The sequence below is a fragment of the Polyodon spathula genome, chromosome 6 (assembly GCF_017654505.1).
Source record: "Polyodon spathula isolate WHYD16114869_AA chromosome 6, ASM1765450v1, whole genome shotgun sequence".
NCBI classification, from domain to species: domain Eukaryota; kingdom Metazoa; phylum Chordata; class Actinopteri; order Acipenseriformes; family Polyodontidae; genus Polyodon; species Polyodon spathula.
Genome location: NC_054539.1, coordinates 49,927,960 through 49,940,139, shown reverse-complemented (window position 1 = coordinate 49,940,139; position 12,180 = coordinate 49,927,960). Strand labels below are relative to the sequence as shown.

The window sequence follows — 12,180 nt, the reverse complement described above, 5'->3', positions numbered from 1 at the left end:
GCTGCTTCAGCATGCAAACAGAAAAGGAAAAAATGGTAATACTTTTTCCTAAAATCTGGAAAATTGTCTTCTGGCTTTTGGCTTTCGTTCCACCCAAGCTCTCAATTAATTAATTGGTCTAATTATTTGAACACGTTTAACACTTCAGGCCTCAAAATGTTTCAGAAGTAGCGTACCTTGAATCAAGTGCATTTTTAATACCATCAATTGTAAAAGACCTTGGAAAATATTAAAGATGTCAAAGTCAACAAATAATTAGATCAATTATGTTAACTGAGAGCTTAAGTTGGAATGAAAACGAGAAGATTTGACACCCCTCCTCTAAACTAATGTTTTGACTGTAAAGGACAGATCCTTTATTTTAGCAGCTGAACCATTCAATAATATTGTGAAAGTCTAAAAAAAACACAGCAAAGCAATTGCTAAAAACTTAAAAAAGAACCCCCCCCCCCCCCCCCCCCCCCACACACACAAAAAAACAAAACATGGCAAGACTGTACCTTTAGCATCATTAGACAAAGCATTATTATTGCTGTTACTGCTGGTTGTCTTGCAACTATCAGAGCTGACTGGTCTGGAAGCTGGATGGAAAAATAAAGCACATAAACAAAACGGTTAACAGACAATACCACTTTGGAATTGTGCTGTCAGAATGGTCTGGGGCCATGCATCATGTTGCATGCTTATTGCTAAGAAATAGTTGTATCTTACACATAAGAAAGCCAAGTGTTTTCCAGAAAGTCCAAGAGGACACTTTGAAAATGGGCACTACAGTGATAGTGAACAAACAAAGAAATGAACAGGGGAAAAGAGGAAATCGAACAGGGTTACAAGACTATTTTTTATGTATATATATATATATATAAGTATATATATATATATTTATATATATATATATATATATTTCTTTCTTTCTTTTGCTCAAAGAGCCATATATTTCGTACGATAAAAATACACAAAAGTCACTTACAACAGATTTGAAAAGAGGAATTATGCACATTGTAGAATTGCCAAGGACAGGAGGAGCAATAGCATCTGTATAGCTAGTATTGTGCACCCCTATCCAGTGCAACAGAAACAAGTCCAGATGTTAGTTTCTTTAGTAATTCATAAAGATCTTGGCAATTATTTTTTACTAACACTTTAGTACAGTATTATTATTTAATTTAACAGTATACAGAATTTATTGTATTTAATCTTAGTATTTACAGAAATTAACTTATTTTAATATGGATCTAGTTTCTGTTTTAAAAAAAAAAAAAGAAAACATTAGTAGCTGCTCAGCCTCCAGAACAGCTACTTTATAAGGATTGGCCACTCACCAAACTCTTCAAAACCTTGCACAACAACGTATGGCGGTGCTCAATAATAAATTGTATCTTTATATCTGCTACACCCACGTTTCCTCCTTCTCACAAGTATGCTTCTGCAAACTTGTTCACAGAGTCCCAGGACAAACTGCAGCAGTCCCTCCTCTCCAGTCATGGTAGTCCCCTCCTCTCCAGCACAACGCAGCCAAACAGATCCCACTCTTTAGCATCATAACAACATTTTCGAGGACGTGAAGTCCTCTTTCACCCCATCGCCATCTCAATTGCTTCAATTAATACACGGCTAAACGATATGGACAAATGGGTTGCTTCCAACACTGCAGCAATCTCCATTACTTCAAGCCCAGTATTCACCACTTCAATCATGGCCGCCGTCTTTGGGTTCAGCACTTCCGGTCCCCACAGCTGACCCACGTACAACCAGACATCAGCTGCCCTCAATGGTCAACAGCAAGTGCTGTTCAAAATCAAGTCCAGCGAACACATACGGTTTCTTCTTTTGATATTTGTGCAACATTAAGGGTTATTTTCCAAGCTCATTTCATTTTATTTTTCTGAAAGGGAACATTTTCAACTACAATTCTGATTTAGACTGCTTGCAAGTACTAAGAAATGGCTGAGTTGTTGTTTCTGTCAAGTTTAAAGTTGGAAACAGGCTTCACACTGCTATTTTACTGGACTTTTCCATCCTGTACACTTCCCATTTTCACTGCTACTGAAATAAAGATATTTTCATAATTTTAATTTTACCCTGGCAAAGCCGAATTTCACTCACCACCCCACCCCTGCTCACTCACCAGCAACGCCTTGTCAGCAATAAACACTCATTTAGATGGCTTAGACAATCGCGTCAGCACCATTGCATTTCCTCCTTCAGCCTCTCATGCCAATCACCGTCCCCTCCTTCATTACATCTTCTGATTCAGCGGCTCTATTGCTCGCCACAGCCCAGGCAGTTCCGTCCCCACCCACATCTATCAGCATTCCATAGTACAACCTGGTTACTGCATCTTCTTCAGGCTCCCCAGCTATGGTCTTACATCTTACGTCACGCCCTCTCCCCTTCATAGCTCCGTTCCCTGTCTTCAGGATTAGCCCCATTGGAATAGCGACCCGCAAAATATCGGGAAAAGCAGCAAATAGTCTCAATGCCCTAATTCCCCACGATCAAGTCTCCCTTCATTTTATTACAGCTTCCGACACTATTAAATCCAAAGCAGCAGGCCACGGTGCCTAGCTCACAAAAGTGGATATTTTAGACGATTTTAAATTATGTCCATTCATCCCTCCCTCCACCACCTGGTCGGAATCTGCAGGGAAGACATCTTTCTCCTTATATCCTCACCTTCGGACTCTGACAACCCCCCCAGCAATCTTCAATCAGCTATCCCTGTTTTCTTCAGTAGGCGTCCCACTCTCAAGATAAACCATCGACCCAACTAGACTTCCTCGGAATCACCAGGGATACTGTCAAATACGAAGCCAGGCTCCCACTCAACAATCCTGGAATGCATCCATCAGCTCATTAACAATTTTCAAGTATCAAAATCAATCTCTAAACACAACCCATTATCGCCTCTCAATTTCACAATTCGCATTATTCCTAAGGCAGAAAATTCATACTGTGTCTTCTTGCTCTCGTCTCAACTGCAAAAACCTGGATTCTCACGTAAAAAAATACTGCAAAAACCTGGATTCTCACGTAAAAAATATCTTTCAGAAGCAAGAACCCTTCTCCAGAGCTTCCAACACTCCAGCTTTCCTCCAATACTCTGATTGTGGCAGCCATTTCCACAGTCAAGGCTAAAACTAATTCCCATCTAATACGTCCACTAATCTTCTGAAATACTACAAACATTAATACATGACGAGAATCTCTGAATGTGAGTTCACCTTTTCTATTCCAAACAGACATGATAGTTGCAAACCGCTGATCGATCCTGTATTAACTAACACATAGGATGGTCGGCATCTCATGTCTCTAGACATCAGTTTGTGGTACACCTTGCTGCAACAATGGAACAAACAATGAATTAAGTTTCAGCTTTAATTGTTTGGATATCAGTTTCCCACAATTTCATCATCCAAGCTTGCCATCTTCCAAGCATCTACAATAATGCAGTCATCCCAGCAGTCTGTCTGACACTCCGAGGAATCACCAAGAACCTCCCTGCATCTACTTCCAGATTTCCTATAATTGCTCCAAAAGCATCTTTACCAGACACTGGTTCTCTTCCCACCTCTCCGCTCTTGTCACCAGGCAGATCTTTCTTCCCTATCTACACCACACACTCCTTCAAGATTGGAGCAACCTCTTCAGCAGCCAGAGCGTGCATCAGCCATCACCTGATCCAAGACCATGGGGCGTTCGTCCTCTTCAGTAGTCAATTCCTACATCCAATCGCTGCCATTCAATATCACTGCAGCTCACCAGTCTATAGCTAGTATGTCCGTAGTGGGGAGCTCCCTCTCTGCCAGGACCACCAGAGGTTTTCCCCTCATAGAAGGGTTTTTTCAGATGACCGACACATAGCTTGTTCCACTAACCATCTATTTTTAGATATTTTGTTTGTTATTGTTTGTCTTTGTTTGTTTGACAGCCATACTATTCTTTTGCTGCTCATGCGCTATATCTTGCCTCAAGAAAGAAGGCTCTGTCTTACTACCTTCGTTACCCTCCTGGGACGTGGCCCTCTTACTCTTAGTGCTCATGTCCCATAACTAACAATTATTTGTGTTCTTTCAGATTCTCTTTTCTTCCTTACGTCAAGGCTTCATATGAGCTGTTCTGTCCTCTGAGGGTCGAACCCAGTCGTTAGCTGTGACCCAGTTAAGAGGCTTAACGAATGATCTCAATGAGTGTTTTTTTTTTTTAATAGAAAATCAATAACTTTTTATTTTAAATTTTGAATTTAGAAAGTTAGTAGTGTTTTGACAAAAAGCTGCAGCTAAAGACACATGACATGAAGCACTCTATGTATAACAAAGAGAGGTGAAAGTAAAATAAAAAGTGACAGTAATTCCATTAATGGCAAATGTATATTACTGTTTGCATGCTGGTTTGCAATTCAACCATTCCCAGTGCCCAAAATGAATACTGTACATAACAATGTAGTCAAGAATGCATTTTCACCACACAGTAACTTAATGGAAACATGCAATTCTTCCACTCACCACGAATTCTTAAACCATGACTAGATTCATCTGTGACCTGAGGAGCAACATCTTCACAAGATGCATTGTCTGTGATAAGCAATTTGAGAATACAGTTTTTGGGCAATCAGATTTTTTTATTTTTTATTTAACAGGCATATTATTAAAAACAAACATTAACAATTAAAAAAGATTTTCACCCTAGCTATACCTTTCGACTTATGCCTGGGCTTGGATCTGAAGCCAGCAGAAGGGTTCAGTGTAGCACAGTTGATTGCTGTTGTGGAGTAGGCCATAGCTCCCAGTTCTTTCCTCCTCAGCCTGGCAGCAGCAACATCAGGCTCATCCAGATTCTCAGAACTATCTGTCCACTGTCTTCCTGCCTGGACCATGGTTTGCAACAGGTCATTCATGGCTGAGATGGAGATGAAAGTAAATGAATTACAATGGATGACTGTATTGACCACTCTGTTTTCTGTCAACTATTTTAATATACTGTTTTCCAATGATCCTATATTAATTTTTTCATTATGAGGTTGCTTGGTCGTTCATGTAAGACTTGCAAAGAGCTGAAATGCAGCTTTGACAACAGAAGTTAGTTTACACACTTAATTTCAGCTCAAACAAGATAGTTATTATTGCTTTCATACAGTGCAAAGCCATGCTAGAACTGCCTTCAAGTGCAGTATAAATCAGAAGCCTGGTAATGGACAATCTCAATTGCTATGGTAAAGTGGGAATGGATTGTGGGAACATGGAAATGTTTATCTAATACTAAAAATGGGTCCATGGTCAGTGCAGGGTAAACATATAGGATTTATTATCAGTTTAAACTCAATGCTTAATTTAAAAGATGGTGCCTTTTCATAAAGATATAAAACTATAATATATAATCTCAGTAGTATAAATTATAACTACTTTAAAAATGACACATTTCAGCACAGCTTTGTGCTATATTTTTATAGCATTAGTAATTAACACATCTTTATAACCAACAATGTATATTTCGTATTTCGTATATTTTTGTATATATCCGTGTTGATTATCCAGACTTGATTTAAAAAAAAATCAAGGATGACTGACTACTTTGAAAAACTATGAAGTTTTTATAGGTTTTGCATTTTCTGTGTTTTTATTTTATGTGGGGCATCCCTCCCTTCCAGTACCCTGGATAATCGAGAGTTGACTGTGACACAAAATATAAGATACTGTGCATGTTATAACTACATTTGCCCAAGTTAATAGGTGTCCTTTATTTAATAAGGACATTTAGATTTTACTTAGTAATACTTTTTGTTCAATGTGTCCCAAATATTAAATAGTACATTTTTTAAAATAGATTGTGCCATCATATTTCCACATTATAAATTCACCAGGCCAGCTAGCACCATAGACAGTGAAGACAGAGATCCAGGAGAAGTTAGTAAAGGGTATTCAGTGCAGCCACTAGAAGGAAGCTAAACTATCAGAAATTCTTACACATGGAACGACGGTAGATGGCCTTCATTTTGTCTTTTTCCTTCGGTCTGTTCCTCATAAAGGGCAACCTTTTCAGTGCAGCCACTTTTATGTCATAGCATGTAGCAAAACGGAAATAGGGAAATGAAAATATAGAAAAGAGGGAGGAGAAAACAGATGGAAGTTAAATGCTGAAACTAGGGACAGAAACCAGTGCAGTTTCAGCTGTTCATGCTTAACTACCAAACTATCACAAACACACTGCTCAATGGAATGACTGTGAGAGGTGCAATAACCGTGGATGAAACTCCTCTACAAAACATTCACAAGACAGGACAGATGCAAAAGATATTAAATGGGGCATTTGAATGGGAAAGCAAAATGTTATATTGGTGTAAAATGTAGTATTTTTTTATACAGTACAGATCATGTTTTATTGTTCAAAATACAACATATTGTAGCAAACCAGCCTTCCCTTTAGACATGTACCTGTGGAAGGAGAGGACAGACTTCCATGTGGGGTCCTGAGACTAGGTGAAATGGGGGGCGTGATACCGCCCACCAATGGATTCTGCTAGTGGCTAGGGACCGAGTGTGTTATGTTTAACAATATTGTTTCCAAAGGCATTAGTAGTAAGTGGCATCTGCTGGCTCATAAGCATGCTGAGGATTTGTGAGTAACAGCGTATCACAGACAGCTGCAAATGGGTTTGTTTATATTGTTTAAGCCCCAGTTCCCTTATTTGGTGTTAGGGATCATTTGGAGGGTCAGGCTGGTGCTTCATTCAAGTGATCACCTCAATATATAATGTGGTCAATGGTGGTGGATACATTTATTTAAAAAATGGGGAGTAAATATTCCAGGACTCCCTGGTTTACAATAGCTTGATAAATATCTTTTTTTTTATTAAACTAGAATGTAAAAGCCATCACTGTCCTATACTGTTTAATAAAAAATACTCACGGCTGCTCTTCTTATTCCCAAAAGACAGGCTATCATCAAGGGAATTAGAGCCAGATCCCACTGAGGAGCTATCCTGACTGTCTTGCTGGGGTAAGTTCAGGAATCCGTCACTTGATTCAGACTGTGACGGTGTGAGGGTCAGAGACTTAATACGTTCACGGTTTTTGGGTTTTATCAATTTTTTCATCTTCAGGGTGATCCAGTTACCCCTTCTGGAATAAAACATGTCACAGCTCCATTAGAAGAATTGTACATTTAGAGAAATTATACTTATCAAAACACACATCTGCGTCCTTTATGACATTCAGTCAGCATGCTGTGGAGCTTATCCTGCCAGAGATCTTAAACTGGCAGTTAAATAATATATGATTGTTGACTATGGCTATAACTATGGGTGTTGACGTACTAAAATACATATAGCAAATCAAATCTTGTTATGCAAATATCTTGAGATTTTATTAAAATTATGACATGGGTGTGCAAAAAAAAAAAGTATAAACAATTTCTCTACACAGTTCATATTCACTATATTTGAATGCACATTATTATGTATATATAATTACCTCCTTGGTGGAGAAGGTTCATAAAATTTATACTGGTCCATGATCTTCTCTTCCAGCTTCTCCTTCTGCCTCCTGAGCTCATTCAGCTTGTCTCTATAAAAACATATACTGCCTCAATATTGGACTACAATTAAAAAAAAAAATTATTTGTATTACACTCTAGAATGTAATTGAGAAACTCCACCTCCAAGCACTACAAACTTGTACAAAACTTGCAAATACTGTGAAATCTTTTTTTTTTTTTTTTTTTTTTAAATGTATTGTCATTGCCAATTATTTTTATTATTTTTATTAATTTAAAATGTCCAATTATTTTTAGGCTGAGCTCACTGCTAACACCCGTGTGCTGACTTGGAAGGGGCGAAGATGAACATGCTGTCCTCCGAAGCATGTGCCGTTAGCAGCCTGCTTCTTTACACACTGCTGCCACCTCAGAGGTGCAGCATTGGAGGACAACGCAGCTCTGGGCAGCTTACAGGCAAGCCTGCAGGCACCCGACCAGACTACAGATTGCTGGTTCGCGGTGAGCTGACCTAAGCCCTCCCTCCCAGGCGGTGCTCAGCCAATTGTGTGCCAACCCCTGGGAGCTCCCGTCCATGGTCAGCCGTCCAGGCTATAGGGCGCATCCTGAACTCCACGTGGAGCGCCTTTACCAGATGCGCCACTCGGAAGCCCAATACTGTGAAATCTTAATAAACTGATCACCAAAGGGACAAAGCATTTGTTGAAGTTAAAAGCAAAAGGCTGCTATTTCAAGGTGTCTTTCACATGTATTGAAAAATAAATCTGACTGATACAGCAGGGTGTCCTACCAAAACAAAGTAATGGTAATTAGTGGTATTACTTTCTACATACATGTACTGTCTCTGTTCAACATGGAACAGATCCTTGCTTTCCATAGTTTGCTCCAGCAGGGTTCTATTCTGAAGCATCAAGGTCTGGATTTGATCTAATAGATGTCTGTTTTCTTCTTCCAGATTTCCCTTTAGCTGACTCAGCAACTAGGGAAAATTTTAAATAATTATTTAAAATTAAATGCTAATATTGTGTTCTTTGTTTAAGCAGGATAATAATAAAATTAAATCAGACACAAATGAAGCACAGTCTGAAGTGTGCTTTTTTTTTTAACAAAATAGAATTCTAAAGACATTTGCTAAAATACAGATAAAACTAATGCATTTCAATACAACCCTGTTACCAGTCAAGCCCAGTTTCAATTCAATCTTTAGTCATTATTATTAAAGATTCAGAAATAAATCACATTGAAGGAGTGCTAACCACTGACTTAAAATCCACATCTTTTTTGCCATGACCTTTGTTGTTTCACTTTTATTCAGGACATATAAATATTTCAAATAAAGTGCTATAGATAAACGGCAACAGGGCACAGCATCAACTTTTCATCTGTAGTGTTGTCTTTAAAAAACATGCAGATTCCAAATTGAAGTAAAAAAAAATACAAGCAAATAATCTTGATTAGTACTAATCAGTGGCAAGAAAATGTATTTTACCTTAATTAGTAGTTCTTTAACACTGTTTATAATAAAGTTTTATATTGATATGAACTACTCCCACAATTCTTGCAAAAAATGAAAACAGACATTTGATAATTGACATATGAAACCCATTAATTAAAAAACACCCACAATACCTCACACTGATTGTTCAGTTTCGTGTATGTAATATCTAGCTGCTGATACTGTTCCTTTAACTTGGAAAATTCTGCTTCCAGCCGGGTTTGCTCAAGCGTTGCGCTATTCAGCAAACCTTTGATATTCTTGTGGTCAGCCTGCAGTCCTTCATTCTCTTTCAGTAATTGGCAGTATGTTTGATTCAGCCTTCAAAGATCAAGACAATTGTAACAAAGGATTACATCAATACAGCATGGAACATACTTTTCAGCAAAAAATCATATAGTATATATTTCCCAGATGGTGCATGCAAATAGTATGATTACAATAATTTACATTTAAATACAGTGCATTTATTCCTGTCTCGCTCTTTGTAGCCTTTTAAAGAGCGTAAAATGAGCCGAGATTAGGGTTGGTTTTAGAAAAAGTATTCTGCCAAGATTTTCAAATAGGATCTGCTTTGTTTTGTGGCACTTTACCTCTTACTGCTTTAGAGCTATTGTGCACACCATTTTCATGGTACTGCATAATAACACATTTCTTTATTTGTAAAAGAGGATCCTGTTCTTTATAAAGCAGAGCCAGGGTTAATTTTTCCTGACTGTTTATGAAAAGTACTCCTGTAATTTGACTCTTGCTCTCAATGCTAAGGGATGGACTTTCCCTATTTAATTATTCCAAAGCCTTACACCAGCCAGATTTAAAAACTCACTGGGGCTGTCAAGTGATATATATTTTTTTTATTGTGATTAATCTTGAGATGTAAAAAATGTATCTCAGTTAATCTTGGTTTTAATCGCATATTTAATTGATAAAATTACTGCATCCATCTCATTTAAGTTTGTTTTATTACTGCTATTGATAATATTATTATCATCATTTATAGTTTTATATTGCTAAATCCCAATGAAGTCAGTGTATTACTCACCTTACTGCATTTACAATTATCAGTTTCCTTTACTCATAAACTGATGTTTTTAATTTCCAGTTAAATAATAATAATAATAATAATAATAATAATAATAATAATAATAATAATAATAATAATAATAATAATTTCAAATGCTCTTTTACTAATAATTTGAAATTGCCTAAATAAACAAAATATTCACTGATTAACGGTTATATCCTCCACAATTGTAAATATGATCGTTTAAAATAAATGTGGTTATTGAAATAAAACAAAGCCACAATGTGTACGGGTCTGCAGTCTGGTAGCTATCTAACAGAACGGGTTATACTTATAGTATTGTACCTAGCTTGATTGATGAGTTTGCAGCAATCCTGAATTTCTAAGAGTACTGAAGGGTTTCATTTGGTGTTCTATTGTTGTTGTCTGTAGCAGAAAAACTACTACAGTGCATTTTGAGAAGTGAAAGCATGTTTAGCATACAGGTTTTACAGCTTCTGTGATACTGGAACTCACTTTGACAGTAGATACAAGCAACCCTCTATCTATCCAATGAACCATCAGAAAGTAAAAACTAAAAAAAGTCCCATTCAGACTTCAGTTTGCTTTGCTACATACTGTGGTTCTGTAACTAATTTTATATTCAAATGATGACTACACTCATTCAATCCTGGCATTCACTAAAATGGTGCCACAGGAAATGAATTATGAGATTAACATACATTAAAAAAATTATCTCCCCAAGAATTAACACGTTAATCACAGAAGTTAACTATGGTTAATTGTAAGTCCTAAAAATCACACAGTGGGCAGTTGTAAATTTTCTATCAACATAAAATACCACATAAACATACAGAAATAGATTTTAGAATTACAGAACATGCTTATTTTCAATACTTGTCGTTTTCATCACGCAGGTTCTGATACTCTGCAGATGTAGTTTCATGGCTCTTCTTTTCTAAGAGCATGTTCTCCTGCTCTGCTTTCAAGACTTTCTCCAGCTCTTCTAACTGGGCCTTTTGCTTGAGTAGGTGATTGTACCTATGGACGAGTGGACTGTGTTAATAACTCAATAGGCTTTTCAATAATGAATAAGGAATTGTTTTTTTCAAAGAAATGGTTTAGCCAGTTCAGCATGTTTTGCTACTTTGCTAATTGCAATTTTAGTGCTCAGAGGATACCCTCCATATTATTTTCATCTTACAAAGCAGAAATTACTGTCCTATTACATTATTCACTCAGAAACTTATATTTTATCAAAATATCAATATGACCCTTTTTTAAAGCTATTTTTTTGTAATTTTCAATTTCTCAAAGTAAAAAAAAAACATCCAATGGGACCAAAAAGTCAAATAATTGCACTAGGTCACAAAATATTCAAATTACTCAACCACATAATTTGTTGAAAGAATCCATTATACTCTAAAGCTCATTTTAGGATTAACAGGCACTTGAAAATGAAAACCTAATTGACATCATCTGTATTCGTGACATATCTTTAAAAATGTAGTAATGAGCCACAGATATTGAACTGCTAGCATATAATACCTGTCCGCAAGGTCCTTGTGCTCCACTTCTAGGTTTCTGTGGACCGATTTAAGGCTGCCATGTTTATTGATGAGCGATTCATACTCTGCTGCCTGGTGTTCATGGAGGGCTGCTAGTTTCTCGTGATCTTTTACTAGCAAGTCATACATGGATTTTAGCTCTTCTTTTTCTTTGATTAGGGATTCGTTATCACTTTCAATGGTGGAGTGCTGAAACTGAAGTTGTGAGTTCTGGGTCATCAGTGATGCACTTTGTGAATTTAGAGTTGAATTCTCCACCTGTGGATATTGAATTAAAAAACTAAATTAGATTAGGTATAATGATGCAGTCTTTTCAAAGCAATATCAACACTTTTAACTTGGATAGCTTTCATTCAAGCATTTGAAATGATCAGCAGCTCAGATTACCTGTGAAAATATTATAGAAAATCTAGCTTCCTTCCGTTACTGTTTTGTGTCTCAGAAAATGTATATTGTACAGCCTGGTAGACTAAGCTTTTATTTATTATTTATAGAAAATAATAAATCAAGTATAATAAATCAACCAAACCCATGCACAGAACATATGGAACAAATCAAAAGTAAAAAAAGTGTATTTATTAAAATAAAAAAATTTAAAAATG

The 12,180-nt window shown here is 36.8% G+C and overlaps 1 protein-coding gene across 4 annotated transcripts in view; it reads right to left on the bottom strand.

The window, feature by feature from the left end:
- The window catches only part of LOC121317281 (girdin-like), a 71,823-nt gene that overhangs the window by 6,246 nt on the left and 53,397 nt on the right, over positions 1-12,180 (bottom strand). For 2 of the 4 annotated variants that reach the window (XM_041253043.1, XM_041253040.1), the window contains exons 20-29: positions 11,559-11,836; positions 10,908-11,051; positions 9,121-9,307; positions 8,325-8,470; positions 7,470-7,562; positions 6,907-7,118; positions 5,964-6,047; positions 4,696-4,899; positions 4,506-4,574; positions 501-581 (exon numbers count right to left, since the gene is read on the bottom strand). In XM_041253043.1, coding sequence (XP_041108977.1) covers positions 501-581; positions 4,506-4,574; positions 4,696-4,899; positions 5,964-6,047; positions 6,907-7,118; positions 7,470-7,562; positions 8,325-8,470; positions 9,121-9,307; positions 10,908-11,051; positions 11,559-11,836 — 1,498 coding nt within the window. The remainder of the gene's footprint in view (positions 1-500; positions 582-4,505; positions 4,575-4,695; positions 4,900-5,963; positions 6,048-6,906; positions 7,119-7,469; positions 7,563-8,324; positions 8,471-9,120; positions 9,308-10,907; positions 11,052-11,558; positions 11,837-12,180) is intronic. The other 2 variants (XM_041253041.1, XM_041253042.1) reach the window with 2 other exon arrangements.